Below are 22,256 nucleotides of genomic sequence, written 5' to 3' on the forward strand. Positions count from 1 at the left end.
TTAACAGTTAATTTAAAGCTATAAATTATTTACATGCTTGAACAATTTGTGCACGCTATATTTTTATTGATAGATTATAATTAGGCACCTATTTACTATAATTTTCAATGAAATAATTTTTTATAAAACGTCCATAGTTTTTGTTCTAAATAAATAATTTCCAAAACGACTTAAAATACTTCTACTTAAAAAATTATTGTTTTTAAACCAAATAGGTACTGATTTTATAATATTTTCATTGCTGATTTGTGTTGGGCTCTAAATAATTTGTAATACATTTTTTATTTTTATATGATTGATATACAAAACCTTATTTTTAATTTTTTTAAATTTCGTGGGAGGGGGATCCACATGCCGTGGATCTCCCCTTGGATATGTGACAAATCCGGCGAGCGACGTCCGTCACGCTGCCGCGTTGATGTCCACCGAACAACTTAATCGTATATTAAACTGTACCGTTTTGTGGATGATGTAACGACGACACAGTGGAACAGAAAATGCAGGCCGCCAGAACTGATTATCTTCAGTCGTATAGCTCGTATAGGACTGCATATACTCATGGCTATTCAGTTTACCTAATCACAGTGGGCATCTAATCCACCCACTACAAAACAATAATTCCCTAGCCAACAAAAAACACAGTCTGTAATTGCCTTCACGGGCTGTTGCACTTGCCCAACTTTTTAGTTTTAATTATTTTTTTTTATTTAGGTAGGTTTAAATATTTAAAATATGTTACGATGTTATGAATGCTATTACAACATGAATGCTATACAGAAACCTGGGTAATCTATCTTATAATAATAATCATATATATTTTTTAAATAATACTATGCATTATGCAATAGTACTTGCACGTTTATAGAACAAATTATTAGGTACTATACAAAGAATTATTAGATTTTTATTTTTATAATACGAGTTTATTTAATATTAACAATCTTACATTTATAGATATTTTTATATAATAAGTAAATTTGAGTTTAAATAGTTCAATTACAACAAAACTGTAATATGACTTATAGGAACTAGAAAAACTTTTAGAGTTTAAAATTATTTTAGATACTTTGATTATATCTAATAATATATAATCCTACGCTAACCGCATACATTTAATAATTATTAAACACAGTAAAACTAATAATTCGTACATTGTATTATTATATCGTATATTTATGTGTTATTTAATAATTGGTCGTTAACAAGAACAAATATTTAATTTATAATATTATTATTAACACTAATTGCTAAGTTTGTCAAAAACATATAATAGATAGTAAAAACTATACTCAATGGTAAAAAATCGTTTATAATATCGATTTTGTTGTTACGCTGTTATATTTTCACCTTTGATAAAATAATACGAACAACGACAGCGTACTATTTTCTCTCTCTATGGTATGCTATTAAAGGCCAAGCTATCGATATTCGTCAATACCGGTAATATAAATATATTAGAAATGTAGTATACAAGATCTATAAAAATATTAATATTTATTTATGACTTGGTCATTATTGTACTCGTAAAATGGGTAAGCCTAGCCTACGTATTACATTTTGTTAGGTACCTATAAGTTATAAGTTATAAGCTATACAATAAATTATTTTTATATAGTAGACTTTGCGACAAAATAGCTAATTTTGCAGATGTACCCAACAAAAAATAATTATGATAAAAATATAAACCTGTTTATATATTATAAGTACTTATTTAAATGTTTATAGTTAACGACTAAAGGTCATTTTTAACGTTAAAGAATAATACTGTTATAATTAAAATAGTTACTAATAATCGATAATTCCACGTATTTATACTTAATCCAGCCGACTTTTCGTTATTGTTGTCGTATTTAACGTTGATCCTGCCATCTATTCCACTCATTATGGGACTTATTGATTGCATATACACCGCTGTTGCATTATAATCTTCTATACCTAAATAACGCAATGTATATTCAATATGTATATATATATATATATATATATATATTTGTTTTTGTTAACGTTATGACGTGAAAACAAGACTGCAGTGAAAGACATAGTTATAAACTTAAAATTCCTATTTAGGCGATTGACTATCCATTATATGCGGGTTACACGGCGTAATGTATACGCAATAAATGTACATCACTGTGTGAGGGGTACGACATTTTACAAATTATCCAGCTTACGGCTCATATGAAATCAATGAAAATAAGGATCCTTATTCCTTATTAATAATTATGGCACATAATAATATTCTAATTATTCTAGAATTCCAGATTTTGATAGATTCCATTGAAAATAATGTTTCTTATATTATTATCTTTCACTGGCAATGTTCACGCACTTTGAATAGGTATTAATTTGTTTACAAACCTAGTGATTTGATATCCATTCTTTTTTTAAATGCCTGATAATTATTACCACCATTTGCCAAATAATTGGTCATCACTATTGTATAGTTTGCAGTCAATACTAAAGGTTCAAATTTAGGAACGCTACAGTCACCACATCGAATAAACAATGAGGTGACTCGGTTCCCAGGTTTCAGTGTTAAATCATATTTAACCAGAATACCTGAAAATAATTTTTCAATTAAAGATATATTTTAATTATTATTATTAATTATTTTCATAATTTGGTAATTTTAGGTAATCAATATCTCATTATTTACTCTGACGTGACAAGTTTAACAATAACTTAGTATGCCAAGTGAAATCCAAAGCACTTTTTAGAAACCGAATAATGTTCAGTAATAGCAAATGATTTTATATCACTTAAATAATATATTAAAAGATATTATTTATTGTTTTTATGGTTAATTTATATTTGTCCCACTTACCAGATACTTGTAAAAATTTAGATGTGCCACGATTCAATTCGTAGTCAGAAACGCTGTGTTCGAACGATTCTAAAAGAGTATAACCAGAAATTGTAATTTTGACAAGTTCATTAGCAAACGGAATGACGTTAATCAACTGTCCCAAAGTGATGAAACCTAATGCAATTTAAATCATTTATTTTTTAATATTCGTATTTTATACCTAATCATAATTTATTATGCTATAGTAATCAAATGATTTGATCTGTAAAATAGTCCATTTTTAAGTTATCTTGTTTAAATTTTTAATGACGAATCGTATGTTTACCGTCATGATCGGTTTCGTTGATTGTTGTCCGAATACCACCAGCTTGAACGATCCCAATAGGAGCATCAGTCCAATACTCACTATACATTTCTTTTTTCATAACATTCTTAAACACCAATTAATTGTTAATAAGTAAAACACAAGTTTTAATTAAAAATTACTTACGTAGTATACGAAAGAATCAGCTATCAGGTTACCAATGTTGCATTCTTTTTCACGACACCAGTTTATTAACTCCACTGCCGTACGCCCAATTGTAACGTTTGTAATTTTGGTTACTTTTGGTTTCCATTCGTCGACCACGGTCAACATTGTTGGATCTAAATCGGTATCATACAGGTATAAGTTATAACGTATACAATACAAATTTCGTTTTAAGTTTGAAGTCACTTATGGAACTTAATGGAAAAAAAATAGTATATGTACCTTGTTTTATTTCATGATTTAATAACGTCGGCGAACCATCGATATTTACTAATTCACCATTAGAATCAAATTTTAAAATAACTTTGCCCACGTATTTGGTATTTGCATATGCTTGTAATATTGGTATAGGCTTATTTTTAACGTTTGTAACGTATAGTGGATATGGTCCATATGGTTTTTCAATGCTGGGTGGAGTATCTACAAAAGAGGTTTTTGATACGTAATTTATGTGTTTCACTACAAAATTATACATAAATTATTTTCATTTAAATTTATATATCTAGTTGATATAATACCCATAAAAGTTTGACTCGTAATATCTAATTAGTTTATAAAAAAATACTTACCGGAATACAAAAATGTATGTGAATGTCCCCCAACAATTATATCGATGTCTTCCACTTCTTTAGCAATTACTTTGTCTTTTTCGATGCCACTATGGCTAAGGCAAATAATTATATTTACACCGTTTTTGAGTAACTTCTTCGTTTCCTTCTTCAAAGACTCTACTTCATCAAAAAATCCAACAGCTCCGGAACTAGATATGGTCTTAAACATTTTTAAAATTATATTATAACAATGAGTATTTGGCAGTTTTGGTTATTCTATATAATAGTGTATTTAAATTAAGAGAGATATGTATAGCGATTAGAGGATAAGTAGAAAAACAAATTGTATTCGTTATGAAAATGTAAATAATTTGTATAGTAATAGATAAGTATAATTATTTTATTTCAAACGCAAAATTTCCCAACGACTTTGCTGTTGCTAATTGATACAATAATAAAATATGATAATCGTGTATTGTGTGTTATTTTAAATATTTCACTCTATAAATAATTTATTATATTATATAACATATTTTATGAGATTGTTTTAATATTTAGAAAATATACTAATAATTCTACTTCCAGTCATTTATTTATTTATCTATTTAATTTTTTTTTACTATTATTTTATTTGCTTTAACTAATGGAAATCATATATGTATATACTCAAAAATATTCGAAAAACCGTGTGAACTTATATTCAAAATGAGAAATTTTAAAAACCCTTGCTTACTGCATCCTTGTGGTATGAAGGTGCTATGACAATTTCAAGTATCTAGCTAGATTATGCTGTCATAGTTTTGGCTGTACGTTAATTAGTCGGTCAGGACATTTTTTACAATAGAGATGATATTATTATGTTTTAATAACCGATGATATTTATGGCTGATATTTGAAGCGGTCGCCTTTGTGTATAAGCTAGGTACCTAATTTTTAAGCCATGAAATTAGAAATAATTTTTTAGTAATTGCTTACTAGCGGTAGGCACTAACTCACGCCATATCACAGTTATGAAAATACCTTGAAAAGAGCCAACATATTTTTAAAATATAAATCATATGGTTTGTAAAAATGTATAAAATGTTTTTTAACATAAATTTGTTTTTGAGATAGATATAATTTTTTTTTTGACCAATTACGCATAATCGATTGTGTAATCGCTATTTATTGAAATTTGTTACTATAATATAGCGATTGAATATCCATAATTTTTGGTAGTGATCTAAACATTGATTTGATTCGTGGGTAAGAATGCACACGGTTTATGGTTTATACCTAAATACATATCTATTATTGTTTAAGTTTTCTTGCAGAAGATTAATATCTAGTAGCATAATACCATACTACTACTATTTAGTATTTAGATCCACGTCTAGCTATTTTATTAGTAACATGATAAGAAATATGTAATGAACTTATGACTAAAATATGTACAGTGTATACATTTAAGACTTACCTAACCCGGTTAACGCAATCAAACATTTTAACTACTTATAGTCCATATCAACGTTATTAAGGGTGAAATTATTTAAGAGTAGTCTAAGTAGTCTAAGTACCCTAAAATATCTGTTTGCTCAGTAAGAATTGTATAGCTACACCAACCATGATTACTATATTAAGATGAAGTCCAATGTTCATGCAGTTGATGGGTATTTAATAATATTTAGATTTGTGGAGCTTACAAAACTATATAATTTAATATAATCGCATAAATTTGTATCAAATTCCTTTATACGTTGTTATTATTGACTTATTTATTTTTTGTTTTATTGTCTTCTCTCCGTACAAAATGTAAAACTTTATATTTATCACTCTAACTGTGTAAGTTCTATTTAAAATTCCAAAGGCTATTAATCTATGTTACTGTGGCTTTATCTTTAATAATAATAAAATTAAATAAGTTACTATACAGACGCTATAGTGTATAATGAATATATAATATGAAGTTGTGCAGGCCAAGGTTTCGTGATTTGTGAGTCACATTTTGGTTAATACACAGAAAACAAAACGTCAAAATGGTATGATATTTCCGAATGACTGTAATATATGTATTATGTATGGATTGCATAGATGTAAATAAGGTGCTTAAATTTATAAGTTTTAGGTTTCAAAAGCAAAAATATAGTGGTAGTTTCATCTCTCATTACTCTAAACTTGTACGATTTTATTTATGATGCAAATTCAAAACAATCAAAAGTTGTTTTACAATACTAGTATGAATACAATATATTGCAATTAACATGATTTTAATAACATAGCAAATCTGTGAAGAACAACTAGTAATTAAATTAAATACTATTATAATTTTATAATGACTTACTGGTTTATATATTGTATATTTGCGTATAGATTATAAAACACTAATATTAAATTGTCTCGAGTAGGGCTTAGGATTGCTCAACGAGAGCGTAACCCTCTTAAACCACCCTCCCCTATTCCTATTTACGACCATGATACTTAAAGAGTGATTTTATTTGACACAGAAATATACACACTCAAGTACAATTTATTGAAGCACAATTTATATTAATCACTAATTATACTTCTTAGGAATTATTGAATTAATTTCTATTAGAAATAGTCGTCATTGTAAATAAGTGCAGAATAATTACCGGAGTATCTGTTGTCAAGCATCCAACGATGCCCACTTTTGTGTTGTTTATGGTGAGTACTAATGACGGCAATACGAAATTATTTAATTCCGGTTCTGCCGTCATATTCAAGTTGGATACTACTGTAGGTATGCCTTGAATTTCGTTTAAGTATGACAAAAGAGTGCTGACACCGTGGTCGAACTCGTGATTCCCCAAAGTCTGCAATAATAACAATATAAATTACAATACAAATATTCTAACTATAACGTATTTGACTAGAAACTGGTTATCGCAGCCGACTGGCTTACATATAATGATTATTAATGTAACTAATACTTTATATGCCTATAAATCATAAATTTCATATCCGTATACTGTATATCTGTATACTTTTCGATACATATTCGATTGGGTATAGTTTAAGTAGCAGCCAATCCTTCTCCTTTAAGCCTTAAAGACATTCCTGATTAGTATACATCATACATGTATACTGATGTTTTGCATACCGTACTATTATGGTATACATTTAAAATTATTTGTATTTTATTTAGATAAATAGCTCAACTTGCAGTATTATACGACAACAAAAGACAATTCTACTATATTTTTGTATTGTATTATATGAAAATTATTGACGTCTACAATCTGAACAATAATTTTATTTCATAAAAATATATATTTTATTTTTCCGATGACTTAATTTAATATTATTTAATTATAACGCATTAAATAAAAACATTATTCAATGTATATTTATTATTGATGAAAAGTACATTGACCAAAAATATTATATATACATAAGCAATGTAGAGGACGGAGAAGAATGGTGGTAAATTTGTTTGAAGAATTGGCCTTAAGAAGATGTCGCACCCGCTGTGTTGTTTCCGTCTTACACACGTACGACATAGACAAAACGCGTTTACGCAGTCTGAGTAGAACTTGCTATATTTTGATTCTAGAGTAAATATATAACTGTTATAAAATCAAAAGATTATCACAATATTTCGGAGGCTAAGATGTTGAGTTTTTAAAAAAAAAAAAAAAAATTTGAAAAGTTAAAGGTCATTTAAAAAAATTGAAAATTTCGCTAATTCTAAACGATTATAATGAACGTTATATTGAGAATAATGGAAATAATTCAGCGTCTTGCCCTCCGAAATATTATGAACTTTTAATTGTATAATAGGTATATTTATATTACTCTATAGTCTATAGGACCAAAGTCGAGCGAGTTCTACTCAGGCTGCGTAAACGCGTTTTGTGTATGTCGTACACGTTGTAAGACGAAAAACCAGCACAAAAGAAGAAGAAGAAGAAGAAGAAGACGATGACGTACAATGTACTATCTATAGAACCGTTATTGCGGTCGCATTTCGTGACAAATAAAAACGGTTACCATGACATCGGGTTGCAGTTGGTTGATGAAATCGGCGACGGGTCTCCATTCGAAGAACGAGAAGTACGGCGTGCCCTGGAACGTGTCGCCGGCCACCAGGAACAGGGACGGCAGGCCGCTCTCGTTGGCCAACCGCCTCTGCTCTTTCACGAACTGGGCGACGCGCGCGAACCCGCCGTAGCACCGGCCCAGCGACGCGTCGTCTTCGCGGCACTCGTTGCAGTACAGGTCGGTCTCGTCGAACCGGCTGTGCATGTCGTTGGTGTGGAGCAGCACCAGTTCCAGGCCGGGCGCGTCCGCCGCGACCACAGTCACTGCGGCCATCACGACGGCCAAACACGCGGCGGCCACTGTCGGCCTCATGTGTGTACTGTGTGTGTGTGTACCGCGGAGAAGATTTTCGAAAAAAAAAAGACGAGCACTGGTCGACCGGCCGCCCGAGTCTTACAGGCGAAACGATGATATAAAAGGGATAGAGTTCAAATAGAAGTTAAATTTTCGAGATTTTACAACAAAAACTGTACACGCATCGGGCACTATTGGTTACGATCGTTGGTATATACATTAAACTAGATTCACGAATGATCACAAACAGACAGACGGTGAGCTGTCATCCGAATTTGAATGCCTTCCAAAGCGTAATAACGATTCGACCTATTCCAATGATCCAAAACTACTGCGTCGTACTTCTATATGTGCACCGTGGCAATTTAACGCCATAAATGGATTTTCGTGGATTTATATATAAGCGTGTATACTTCAATTTGGATCAATGTCATATAACGAACCTATTATACATATAATAATATATGTAAAATATATAAACGTAAATATATATAAATATATATATATATATATAATATAATATATACGAAAAGTCAAATCGTAGAGTTTTGTGAGGGTGGGGTGAGGCTCCCTAACCGTCTCCCCACCGCTGCATCTAATCTCCATCACCTACGCTCGTTTCTCGTATGTCAACTGTACCTAATGCAGGTACACGTGAATTACGTATCAAGTACTTACATATAATACAATACTAAGTGCACTAATTATATAGGTGTTTACCCATTATTTCGTATGAATTATCTTGAAATTCGAATAACAAATAATCATTTTGTCTTATGCATTCATGTGACACACTATTCACACGTTAATTGTTCACATAATATAAAAATGAATACTCAATTTTAATTTTCTTCATTATTGACATTGTCTAAAGTATAGGTACGAGTAATACCTATAACAAAAGTAATAATAAGTACCTAATTGTGCGTTTGTGATTGAGTCATTGCACGCGACACGTTAGTGTTATAGATGTCAATCTTCAATGTATATCACGTGATCAAAATCTAGTTGCTACCGTTGGGCTGGAGTGGAAGTCAATAGGTGCCAGACTTGTAGTTAACCATACGTTGACCGTAGGGATGGTTACTACGAAGGTTCGGCAGGGTACTCTTTTGGTGCTGCTATAGAAATTATAGAGACGGTATAGTAAATTTGACCAAGTATACCTTGATTTATGTCAATTCCATAGATATGATTTTCTTAACTGTTAATTCCAAAGGTACTGCATTTTTCCCTATAAGATAAACGTAAAACCTATCGATATTATTTTATTTTTAAGTTTTATGTATGAATTAAATTTGGTTATATTGATACACATTTTACTTGCTATTTCAAGGCTAGAATTAGTTACACAGCATCATTTGTATTGCTTAAATGTTTGATTTGTTTGTTTATTATTGTGTAAATTATAATAGTAATATATTTTTAAAATTGAAATTTTGTTCTGATAAACCGTGTTTAATGTATTATTAAATGTTTTCAATTATAGCTTATCGTAGTTGGTAAATTTAGTTTTTATTAATTTAATTTTTATAGTATATACTATATTATTTGTATGTATAATTGTGCATAAAAATATGAGTTTGATTTTTTCGATGATTCCAGTTGAATTTGTATTAATTTTAGTGTTAATGGAGTTAAAATTTTTTTTATAGGTAAAACAAATGTACAGATGGAATTTACATTATGGTTATAATACCACCCAACCCTAAAAGCGACTAATTGAAAATCGGTGAAACTTATATGCGCCAACAAATAGCGTGCACTCCTTACGTTTCATAATGACACAATTAAAGAGACACAAGGGGTGGGACACATGACGAATATTATACTATGCTAGCTGTAACAAATGGATCTAGAGTGGTTTTTTATTTTATTTTGACAATATACATGTTTTTGAAACGTTACGCGAGTGAAAAGTTGAAAATCACAATTAGGCTATCCATTGACGTGTAGAGGAAAAGGGAGAATCAGAAAAAATCAAATCAAAAATACATTAATTATACAATATAAAATCATATGATTTATTACATAATTATAATCGACATTTTATTAAATAAAAAATTATTTTTAAAATGTAAATAAGAAACATAAACTATTAACATTCAAGACATATTTTAAGTATAAGTATAAATATTGGCTTTTAATGGCCATTGCTTACAAAAACTATAAAAAATTAACAAAAAATAATTATGCAGTATAATATTTACTATGTTTATAATTATTTCGTTATAATTCATATTAAATGAAATCTTAAATGTTAAAAAATAATACTGTAATAATAAATGTAATCATTATAAATTGATAATTTCGTGTATTAATATTAGATCCTGCCGACTTTTCATTGTTATTGGCTGTAAAGACGATTCTTCCCTCTACTCCAGTCGTTATAGGGCTTATCGATTTCATATACATCGCTGTTGCATTGAAATCTTCAATATCTAAATAACAAAATATGCACTTCAGATATTAAACTAATCATAATTAAACTAAGGTAAAAAATAAAAAGATAGGCAAGTGGATACCTCTACTGCAGATTAATTGTCGAGTTGATAATTATTATAGGTGTGTTAAATTTGAATTAAATGATATATCATTGTACACGAAAAAGGATTCTGAGCGGAAACAACCTGTCAGCCTACATCACCAAGTATATTTTATGATATTTTTTTTTTGATATAGCTATCAAAATAATTTATTTTATTTTAGTATTACAATTGGTTGATAATGCATTTATTATATCATTAGTATTTAATTATTACAATAATATGTATTTATAATTTATATCATATTATATAAACTTGTATGTAAAACTCAAAATTTAAAAACGAATTTCTGTAAATACTGTAAAATAGAACCAATAGATTCATAGCATAAAAAGATAACATCTTAAAATAAATCAAAAATGACATGGCGTATTTTAAAATCATAATAATATGATATACGTTAAAAGTAATTTTTAAAAAATATGGATTTGTGTAAAAATTCCGTTTTTTCTTAATTTTTTTTTTATTGTTTTCTCCGTTATAAAAAAAGGACTGGGAATTTTGAACCTTTTTAAAGTAAAAACTAGCTCTAATTCACTGTCCAAAACTATCCTCAAAGTTGAAAACACCTATCAAATACCTATCGTGTACACTGTACACATTAAAAAATATATACATTATTGTAAAATAAATATATTTATCGCTCAGCTCAGAATCTAAAAAAAAACGTATAAAGTTTAATTTAAATTGTATTTTAATCAAATGTATTTCATGATTCAGTTTGTCAAAAATTTAACGTTAAAAATAAAATGTTGAATAAATCTAACTTAATATTTTAACTTTTACTTTATTTTATAACTTTATAATATTATCTCAAAGTTTGAATTTGTAATGCTTAAATAAATAATATTAAATACTATGTGATTTTTTTTTGTTTCTTCTTAGCGTAGATATATCGGTATACGATTATTTATTTTAAGCTTGTAAAAACAATGAGTATGTGCAGACAATAAAATAAATAAAAAATAATAATAAAAATAATAATAATGCTAAGAAAAATTCGTTTATTTTATTTACTACTGCATAATTAAATAGATATTATATACTTTAATATGTTACAAACCTAATACTTTGCTTTTTATTAATCCTTTTTTAAATGACGTAAAATTATCACCACCTTCGGCCAAATAGCTGTTTGTCACTATTGTATAGTTAGCAGTTAACTGTAAAGGTTTGTATTTAGGAACGTTACATTCACCACAACGGAGTAATAGTGAAGACACTCGGTTACCAGGACTTTTTGTTAAATCATACTCAACCAGAACGCCTGAAAAACAATTATTTAAATCAAAATTTATATTATATAATTTTATCTTTAGTGTATTTATAATAACCAAGAATTGTATTTATTAGTAGAATTAATTCGTTGCAAAACTATGATTTTGTTTTTATGTTGGTACAAACATTGATAACTGATATTAAATATTTTTTATATACTTTTGTTAATACTTTAATAGTATATAATTCACTAAAGTTTAATATATTAAATAGATACTGAATATGTACAAATGAATATTATCCACGAAACGAATTGCAAAACTTATGTAAGCCACTAAAATGTACATTTGGTTATACTTAAGATGAACTCTTGAATACATTTTGAGTATCAAAAGTATCTACATTTAAGTTTAATTGTCTTATTTTTTGACATTTTATGTATATAATATTTTAATATTTATTTATTTCTCAATTAATTTACCGGATACTTGTAAAAGTTTATTTCCGCCTTGATTCTCTACAAAGTTGTAAACGCTTTGTTCAAAAGCTTCTAATAAGCTACTACCAGAAATAGTAATTTTAACCAGAGTATTTTGAAATGGCATGACATTTATTAACTGCCCTAAAGTGATGTAACCTAGAAAACAAAAAAAATAAATTAATTTTTAGACCATACACAATGATTCATATAATATTTATATTTAATGTGCTTTAAAAACAAGCAAAGAAAATATATATATATATATATAAATGTATACAGAAGATTTACTTATATTTTAATTCTTAATAACTATCATCAGCTTATTGCATAATTAGTTCTTTTTAGTTATTTATCACTGTTCGTATTAACTTAAGCGAAAATCAGTTAACTTTTAAAATCTATTAGCTATGTAGAAATAAATTATAAATGGAAGAATCAAAAAAAAAAAAAATAATAATAAGTTAGTATTTCATTGGTTTTCATTTAGATACTAAGATAAGTAATTAAATTAGTAATAGCATTGACATTTATGTCTATTTTTTACCTATACTGTACTGCATATACAGTAAGGCCTTGTAACATGTTACATAACAAATGTTTAACTTTAGTTATTTTAAAAGAACATAATTGCAATTAAAAACAGTCTTACACTTTAGATTATAGTATCTATTTAATATAAATAATATGTTTACCATCATGATTGGTTTCGTTGATTGTTGTCCGAATTCCACCAGCTTGAATGATTCCGATAGGAGCATCAGACCAATATTCATTGTAAATTTCTTTTTTCATAACATTCTTAAATACCAATTAGATGTTAATAAGTAAAACAAAACTTTCAATTCAAAATTACTTACGTAGTATACGAAAGAATCAGCTATCAGGTTACCTATGTTGCACTCCATTTTATGACAATTGTTTATCAACTCGACTGCCGTACGTCCGATTATAACGTTTGTAACATTAATTACCTTTGGTTTCCATTTATCAATCACAGTCAACATTTCTGGGTCTATGTCGTATTAGAATATTTTATTTTAGGTTTAAAATCACGGACATTTTTTTTGCATTATATAGTTATATATAAACATAAAAATAATTATTACCTTGTTTTATTTCGTAATTCAATAATGTTGGCGAACCATCGATACTGACTAAATCGCCATTAGGATCAAATTTTAATACTACTTTGCCTGCGTATTTGGTATTCGCGTATGCCTGCAATATTGGCACGACCTTATTTTTAACATTTGTCACGTATAGTGGATATGGTCCATATGGTTTTTCAATGCTGGGCGGAGTGCCTGAAAAACAAGTTTATTGCATAAAGGAAGAAATAAAAATAATAATTTTCATCAAATTCTACACACATTTTCTACGAGCCATTAGAGTTAGCAGAGAATAGTCATTATTATCAAATATTATATTTTATGTGCTTGTGTTGTTTAAATTCTGAGCGGAATAAATTATGTATTTATTTTACAATGATATGTTTTTTTTTATTATTATTATTTTGTAACTATATAGATAATAAGTAGTCGGTAAAATGTTTCGATTTTGAACTTTGAGAGTGGTTTTGGATAAAAAAATTAGGTGTAGTTTGTGTAATTGGAAAAAATGGGATTTTCACCCAAATCAAATTGTTGACATAATCGATTTTTTATTTTTGGTGTAATTCAAAAACGAATAATCACGGGTACTTGGAATTTTCACCAAATGTTTATTTATCATTTTCATTACATGATGATATTTTTAAAACTTTTTAAATTTCTTGTTGAGCTATTTATAGGTATGAGATATTTTTAATATTTTTTCTAAATATGCCAATAAAAATTATTGGGCGGGTAAAAATCCTTAAAAATTGAATACAAGATACAACATAAGTATTGTCTTATATCAGTATAAAAACACTAAAAATATATTATATTATGTACAATTTTTTTTTATTTGCATTTGAAATCAGAATTTTTACAAAATTCATAAAAACCGTAAATAAAGCAAGTAATTTTGGAGTCAGAAATTCATAAAATATCTTATTTTTATATCTAAGTTTTGAATATGAGATTCCTCATAAGTAGTTCATATTGGTCCTATTAATTTTAAAAAAATTTATAAAAACAATATTTTTATTGAAATTTTAAATTCAAATTTGGACGAAATCACTGATTTAAATAAGTGAAAAATATTTTCTATTTATACTATGAATCTATTTTATTGTAATACAATATTTATTGAAAAATATTATTAAATGTTGTGGTTTATAATTTGATATAATATTGTATAAATACATATTATTGTGATAATTAAATACTAATCAATATATAAGTACAATATTTTCGGAAAAAATTATGTCAACCTATTGTAATACTAACTGTCAAATAAATTACGCTGATTGCTATTAAAAAAATATATTATGAAATTCAATTAGCATATAATATTATATAATATACTTACCGGAGTACAGAAACGTATGGGAATGACCTCCAACAATTATATCAATATCTTCTACCTCTTGGGCGATTATTTTATCTTTTTCAATGCCACTATGACCGAGACCAATAATTATGTTAACACCACTGTCTCGTAATTTTTTAGTTTCTTTCTTCAAAGATTCAACTTCGTCGAAAAATTCAACCTTTCCGGTATTTGATATGGTCTAAAAACATTTTAATCGGATTGTGATAATCAGTGTGGTTTATTGTAGCATTTGTACCAAATTATAATAGTTTGAGGGTTATATAATACTACTAGTGAATTTATGAGTATTTTTTTATTAAAAACATTTTTACCAGACTAATAATATATTTTAGCATTATACAGATTAAAAAAATAATTTCTATGTAACACATATATTTTTAAATTTTAAAACCGGTATGAAAAATCGAATGGGTTTTAATTGGATGACATTAAACGTAAGCTTAATCCTAAACTTTTCATTATTTTAATTTATATTTTCTAATATTAATATTTAAAAATTAATAATGTATTTCATCAAAATTTGAATTTTAAATTCTTATTAAAAAATTTATGACGTAAATCTAAAATATTTTTAAATATATAGCTATAATTATACGTTTATGAGTTACACTTAAATAGCATCCACTGTAAAGTGAAATGATTATTTACACGACGTGCGACGGGTTTCTTTTTATATCTTTAATTTGAAGAACTCATAATGCGTATGATGTATGTAGCGAATCTATAAATATTGTATTAATTGAGTAAATCAAGTTTTTACTTTAAACTATAAACTTTACTTTACTTTAAATTATGACTGTTTATCAACCGCAATTGTTTCATATTTTGTGACATTTAAATATTAGGTGTATATATACATAATATGTATTATTAAATATTAGCCTGACAATAATATGGTCGAGTATGGGTAGAAATCAAAATTTAAGTTTAGTATCTTTGTTTATTATGTATATGAATATGGTAATTTTGTATGACTGATTTTGATTCTCAAAATAATTAGTAATTACTTATTCGTTGAATAACTACATAGCACATTCATAAATAATGCGCAAATATGTGACAAGTATAAGGCATAACGTATACCTAGAACGTAATTTTTAAACTACGACCAGACACATTTATTAGTTAAAAATGTTAAAATACTTTAAATAAGTAGTGATACGAAAAGCTTTTTGAATTTCTGAAAGACACCGTACCAGGTAACTCTATAAGTATGCAACTAAACGTTTATCTTTTATAATCTATAAGTACCTATATTATAAAACACATATATAATTAAATTCGTAGCCTAAGTTTATTATACAGAACAAGTCATGTATTTTTTATGTAAACTATAATTATTACCTATGCTTCTTCTTTCCGGGTCCTAGAACACTTTATAATTTATAATGTGTCCCATCTTCCCATACCCGGTTTTTAATATAAAATGCTTAAATAGTTATGTCTATTTTTAAACATTAGCCTTATAAGACTTAAGGACTAACAAGATTTTAAGAAAATATATCATAAACAACATGAATTTGTTTTTCGTTGAATAAATTATTAAATAACGAAAGTCAATAAAGTACATATACTCAATATACATAATATGTAAGTTATAAAAGTATATTATTGATAATTTACTAATAATTTATTGATAATAATTACCGGAGTATCCGTTGTTAAATATCCAACGATTCCTACTTTTGTGTTGTTTATTGTAAATACTAATGATGACAACAGGTGTTTATCCAAGTTTGGTTCTGCCGTCGTATTCAAGTTCGACACAACTGTTGGTATATTTTTTGTTCTATTTAGATATGATGCAAGAGTATCGACACCGTCGTCAAACTCGTGATTCCCTAAAGTCTGAAATGATAATTAAAAAAAAAATATTTATTTTAATAAATTCATTACGATATATTTTTACAACTATAGTCAAACAATATTGAAAAATTTGCTTAAAGATATTTCAAATATTTATATTATAAGAACAACTAGTTAATATTGTTTATTGTATTTTTTTTATGGCTTTATATTGTAACCTTTTAAGTGTACAACACTTCAAATAATATATAACATTTGTATCGCATTTATGGTATAGATACCAAATAAGTAGTAATAATTTATTTTAGTATAACACTTATAGTAAATTCAGTAATTATTAGTAATTATTTACATCCAGCATTTCAGTTTGGTGATATATGCATTTTGTAAAAAATTTATTTATTAAATCAATTGTATACTATCTTATTGTATTTTTTTGATCACAAGAACACTAATCTGTGTTATATACTGTTGTATAAATGATTTTACGATTATATGTACTGTTGTTATGTGTGATTTACCTGATAGGTTTTTGTCAATAGGTTTATTATTATTATTATTGTTTTAACATTATATAAATGTCACCATTGTTTTTTCAGTTGATATGATAGTCTATAAATGGAAATGCACTATTTGTTTTAATATTGTATTTTTTGTTTTAATCTTGCCTTTCGATGGCTTGCATATGTCGGATCGAAAAGTTCTCGCTATCGCTATGAATCACTTTTTCGTGAATTTATTTATTGATGATTATATTGTGTAAAAGCTTATTTATCCTAATTATACTGATAATAAATAATAAATATATCATGCTATATCCCTAAGAATATTTTTAAAAACAAACTTTGTTTGAATAAATCACTGCAATGTAACTGGTAGATCACACATAAAATAGTATACGATTTAGAAAAAAGGAGTTGAATATAATATATTTTTTGATAATATGTAAGTCATATAAAATATTAAATGACTAATAAAAACGCGTCGTTCAATGAAACGAAGGCACGAAATCGGAGTGCGGATATTGGTTAATATAATGAAATATTGGAATACGATTGATAAATAATAATAAAATTTAAAATCAACTTGAATTTTCGATATCTATCTGATAAATGTGTAAATCATTCTAATTTATGTTTATAATATTTAAGCTTTTAAATTATTCAAAATGAGGTAGGTATTAGTCATTAGTGATATTGAAATTTAGTATAATATTAGTTTCTATTGTAAGTGGCCTTATTGATAAATATACATTTTTTTTTTTATTATTTAAAGAAAATATTATTTTATGCTCTCCATTTGAATCGAGTTCTCAGTATTATATTCTTTTTCTTATTGACTACTTTACACCAATCCCATTTTCATTATCAATACCGTAAATTTTCCATGACAAATTAAAATACCAACTATAATTATAATTCATATTTTATGTATCAAAAAGAAATTTCAACTTTATTTACTCTATAGGTACCTACTATCTGGTAACTTAATGGTTTTATTTTAAGCGTATTGCTGGTTATGTACCTATGTAATATTATGAATTACGATTAATTGTTTTTTTAAAAATAATTTTTGAATTATGATTTGTAATTTAACCTATTTTGTATTAAATTTATATACAAAAAAATAAATATTTTATTTTTATTTTTACTGGGTAAGACCTGGAGTAATATCCATAATTTCAACCAAAAAATTATAAGTTTCGATTATTGTCAAAAAAAAAAAAAAAAATTAGAAACCAATGATTTTAATTTGTATTTAATGTATTATGTACCAATAAGTAATAAAATTATTCTATTGTTTAATATACTACATCTTAATGTAGGTAGGTAATAATGTTTTGAAATTTGAAAATAATCACGAAGACTGTGCAATAATATATAGCAATAATAATTATCGACAGTACCAATAGTATTAACCATTTCTTTGAATTATGTGATTTAAAAAAAATATTGTTTACATTGATTTATTATTTATATTTTAATAATTTTAATTTTCTTTTATGTTTTATATTTTTCAAGAAATGCAACTATGACAATTTTCTATATATTTATATAATATATAGACTATGATAGTTTATATTAAGTTTGTAACGTTAACTAATGCTTAAAATATTAAAGTTAACTGTAATAAAAATAGATTTTATTTTTAATTCAGTTATTGTTCATTAATAAAATAGATTCATCTTGATAAAGAAGTACAATTATTATGTCATGTTAACATTTTTTGTTTATTGTTGTATATACACTATAAAATAAATGATGTTATATTTTTGTGCTATTACATAGTTTCCAGGCAATTTTCAGCGGAAACATTATTATAAATAGACATATGTTGAATAAGGCCATGCTCAGAACCAGGTGAATTGCATATGAATTACCTATCCTTAAATCCTTTGTAAATTACTGTTGCGTTTATTTGTTGAATAACAAAGAAATTTCATAAATATGACTGCGACTCGATTGTGTACTAGACTCAATGTCATAAAATGTATTATTATACGGTTTTCAAACACAACAATAAAATTTAATATATTTTAACAAAATTATTATAAAAGAAAATTCAATAATGTGGTTAAAAATTAATGAATTTTACTCAATAATCAGTATCATAATTTACTGTAGTAGACATTTAAACGTCATCATTGAAATAATAAAAATATTAATTATTTATTTGATTTAAAAACTAAGAATGGTCAAGTATTGTGAATAATATGGTAAGTTAAATTCGTCTTGAATAATTTGAAAAAGGTTTTTTCAACAGAATATATTATATACTTATTATAACCAAAAAAATAACACAATTATTTTGTGAATTTATATGTATGAAGTATTAACTATTAATCTACATTGAAGTTTGGATATGTTTTAAACCAAATAAACCGATATAATATATTATGGCTAGCTTATATTTTTGACATGACTTCAATTTTAATGATAAATCTACATCTACTTCGATATCAGTATAATATGTACCTATGCAGTATGGCTGCTGTACATTTAATAGAAACTTTTTGTACTATTAATTTTTCTATAAATTAATTATATTCAGTTATATCTATGATAATAATAATTATTATTATGGAAAGTATGGTAAAATTCGTATAATTGAGCTAAAAAAAAAATAAATAAATTTGACGTTTGAAATCCAACTGTAATGAAAAGGTATCATCGACAATCATTACCATACGACAAACGCAATAAAATTCTATTCATGTTATTTATTTGAAGAAAATACTAACATATACTAGTACATTTTCTATACTACAGTAAATTAAATGATTAAATTATAATAACGGAAGCCAGAGAATTGAGCATTATAATTTATTTGGATTAAAATATATCGTATGATCATATTATTATTAACAAGTCTGATTACTGCTATTGTAATAGCCGTTCAAACTTTTAAAAACCTAAGCTCGTTTTAAATAGCTTATATTTTAAAACCATGAATATAAGACAGATATGAACGTTCTACAGAGAAAATCGCGGTAATCGTATTCAAAGCGTCAGCTTTTACAGTTTCCTCGTCTGATGGACATTACAATATAGACAATCGCTAAACTGTGTCTACATTTTTTTGTAACTAGATTGTGCACAAGTGAAAAATCAAAAAAATCAACAACAGAGTACAACTACACAGTATAAATAACAGGCTAATTTCGGTCATAATTATTGATAATAACTAGAGTCCGGATTTATATTCTGTGCAAACGTTTGAAATATGACGTTTATATGTAGCTAAAATTGATGATATATTCCCAAAAAATATTCTGAAAAATATTGATAATACTAACTAATAAGTGAAAAAAAAATGCAATAAGATTATTGATTATGATTATGAATTTATAATTTATCATAATTTATACAATCATATCTTATTTTACACGATGACGTTAGCATAAAAAAAAAATATTATGCAATGTTTTTAAAGGAATGTACAATAATATATTTTTTCAGATTTTCCGTAGTAAGGTTAGTACGGCGGTCCGTGATTATTATCTTATAAATGCTGAATATCCTTTAATATAATCCAATATTACGGAAGTATGTTAAAATATTCCGAAATATTCTCTCAAGTCAAAATATGCACTAATATGCAAAAAAAACTTTTTTTGACAGATTCTACAGGTTATGAAATCCAAACATTTCTTACTTTCATCAAACAGCATACGCTCGTTAAAAATATGTTTTCGCATAAAAATCCGGACTCTAAATCAATAACGCATCATCTATACCTTCGATTTGTTTTTATTAGTATAGTGCAGAGTTAATAATGCATATACTTTTATATAGTTATAGTTTTAATGACCTACTTTATATTATGTAAACATAAGTATTTTCAAAAAGATAATACTTTTTAATGTAACGAATCGAGCAAATAGTGTTAATTGTCAAACCATATGCCATAAAATTAAAAAAATTATAACAAAAAATGTATGGTGAATTCAATAAACTAATTATTGTTTTCTGTGTACGTATAATAATATGTGGTGTATGCCGTACACCACCAGTCACTGACTGGTGTATGGATCCGCGGACCAGCATGTCCGAGTTCAATTGGTAAATCAGTCGATCAATCACAGGCTACCTATGAGCGGTGACTTCTGCGTACTATAAGAATCGACATATGTAATTTGTATAGAATTGACGGTAATGCACAAATAATTGACGGACGTGCGTGTACTCTCCTTCTCCTTTCCCAAAAACATTTTAAAGTCCCTTCTTATTTCACTACTTACAGGACCAATTGTACTTTCATTTCACATCCATACGGAACTAATCGGACTCGGCGACAACCGTTAAATAAATAAAAGAATACTATCAATAATAATAATAATAATAATATATCATAGTGACCATGGCGTCCGGGCGCAGCTGGTTGATGAAGTCGACGACGGGATCCGAGTGGAACAGCGAGAAGTACGGCGTGCCCTGGAACGTGTCGCCGGCCACCAGGAACAGGGACGGCAGGCCGCTCTCGTTGGCCAACCACCTCTGCTCTTTCACGAACTGGGCGACGCGCGCGAACCCGCCGTAGCACCGGCCCAGCGACGCGTCGTCTTCGCGGCACTCGTTGCAGTACAGGTCGGTCTCGTCAAACCGGCTGTGCATGTCGTTGGCGTGGAGCAGCACCAGTTCCAGGCCGGGCGCGTCCGCCGCGACCGCAGCCACTGCGGCCATCACGACGGCCAAACACGCGGCGGCCACTGTCGGTCCCATCGCGTCCACCGTCCGGGAGACACGCACCCGCGAACGACGGCGGTCCTGTCCTGTACGGGACACCGTCCGGCCCAGCGGCTGTTTATTGGCTGCGGTGTTCCTTCGGCGTGCGCGCCGGCTGCTGTCGGTGTTGCTCGCCGTTCGCGCGGTAACTATACGCGCGGCGGTGACGGTCGAACCGAATGTCGACCGTAAAAACCAAAAAAAAAAAAGAACAACAATCGTAGACCGCCGCGCACCGGTGTAGTGTTGCGAGTTGCGGTTTGGCGACTGTTGCAGCCGTT

The 22,256-nt window shown here is 27.9% G+C and overlaps 1 protein-coding gene across 1 annotated transcript; it reads right to left on the bottom strand.

Moving 5' to 3' along the window:
• Window positions 1–1,178: 1,178 nt before the first annotated feature.
• On the bottom strand, window positions 1,179–22,256 carry LOC113554424. Its single transcript, XM_026958264.2, has 20 exons — window positions 21,610–22,256; window positions 16,592–16,792; window positions 14,921–15,122; window positions 13,573–13,770; window positions 13,324–13,478; window positions 13,159–13,264; window positions 12,467–12,622; window positions 11,831–12,034; window positions 10,487–10,662; window positions 10,383–10,387; window positions 9,545–9,558; window positions 7,877–8,319; window positions 6,499–6,699; window positions 3,905–4,106; window positions 3,558–3,755; window positions 3,297–3,451; window positions 3,132–3,237; window positions 2,825–2,980; window positions 2,359–2,559; window positions 1,179–1,935 (listed from the first exon to the last, which is right to left on the bottom strand). The coding sequence occupies exons 1-20, from the start codon at window positions 21,970–21,972 to the stop codon at window positions 1,733–1,735; spliced, it is 3,645 nt and encodes a 1,214-aa protein (XP_026814065.2). The 5' UTR covers window positions 21,973–22,256; the 3' UTR covers window positions 1,179–1,732.

This window comes from Rhopalosiphum maidis, chromosome 2, assembly GCF_003676215.2.
Source record: "Rhopalosiphum maidis isolate BTI-1 chromosome 2, ASM367621v3, whole genome shotgun sequence".
Lineage (NCBI taxonomy): Eukaryota > Metazoa > Arthropoda > Insecta > Hemiptera > Aphididae > Rhopalosiphum > Rhopalosiphum maidis.

Bases quoted from the DNA above. Each gene is read 5' to 3' on its own strand.
- LOC113554424 (XM_026958264.2), bottom strand. From the start codon at position 21,972: ATGGGACCGACAGTGGCCGCCGCGTGTTTGGCCGTCGTGATGGCCGCA. The intron at 13,771-14,920 runs GTAAGTATATTA...CTTGTTTTTCAG, and splicing joins CCATACGTTTCTGTACTCCG to GCACTCCGCCCAGCATTGAA. The intron at 1,936-2,358 runs GTTTGTAAACAA...TGCGTTATTTAG, and splicing joins AATGGATATCAAATCACTAG to GTATAGAAGATTATAATGCA.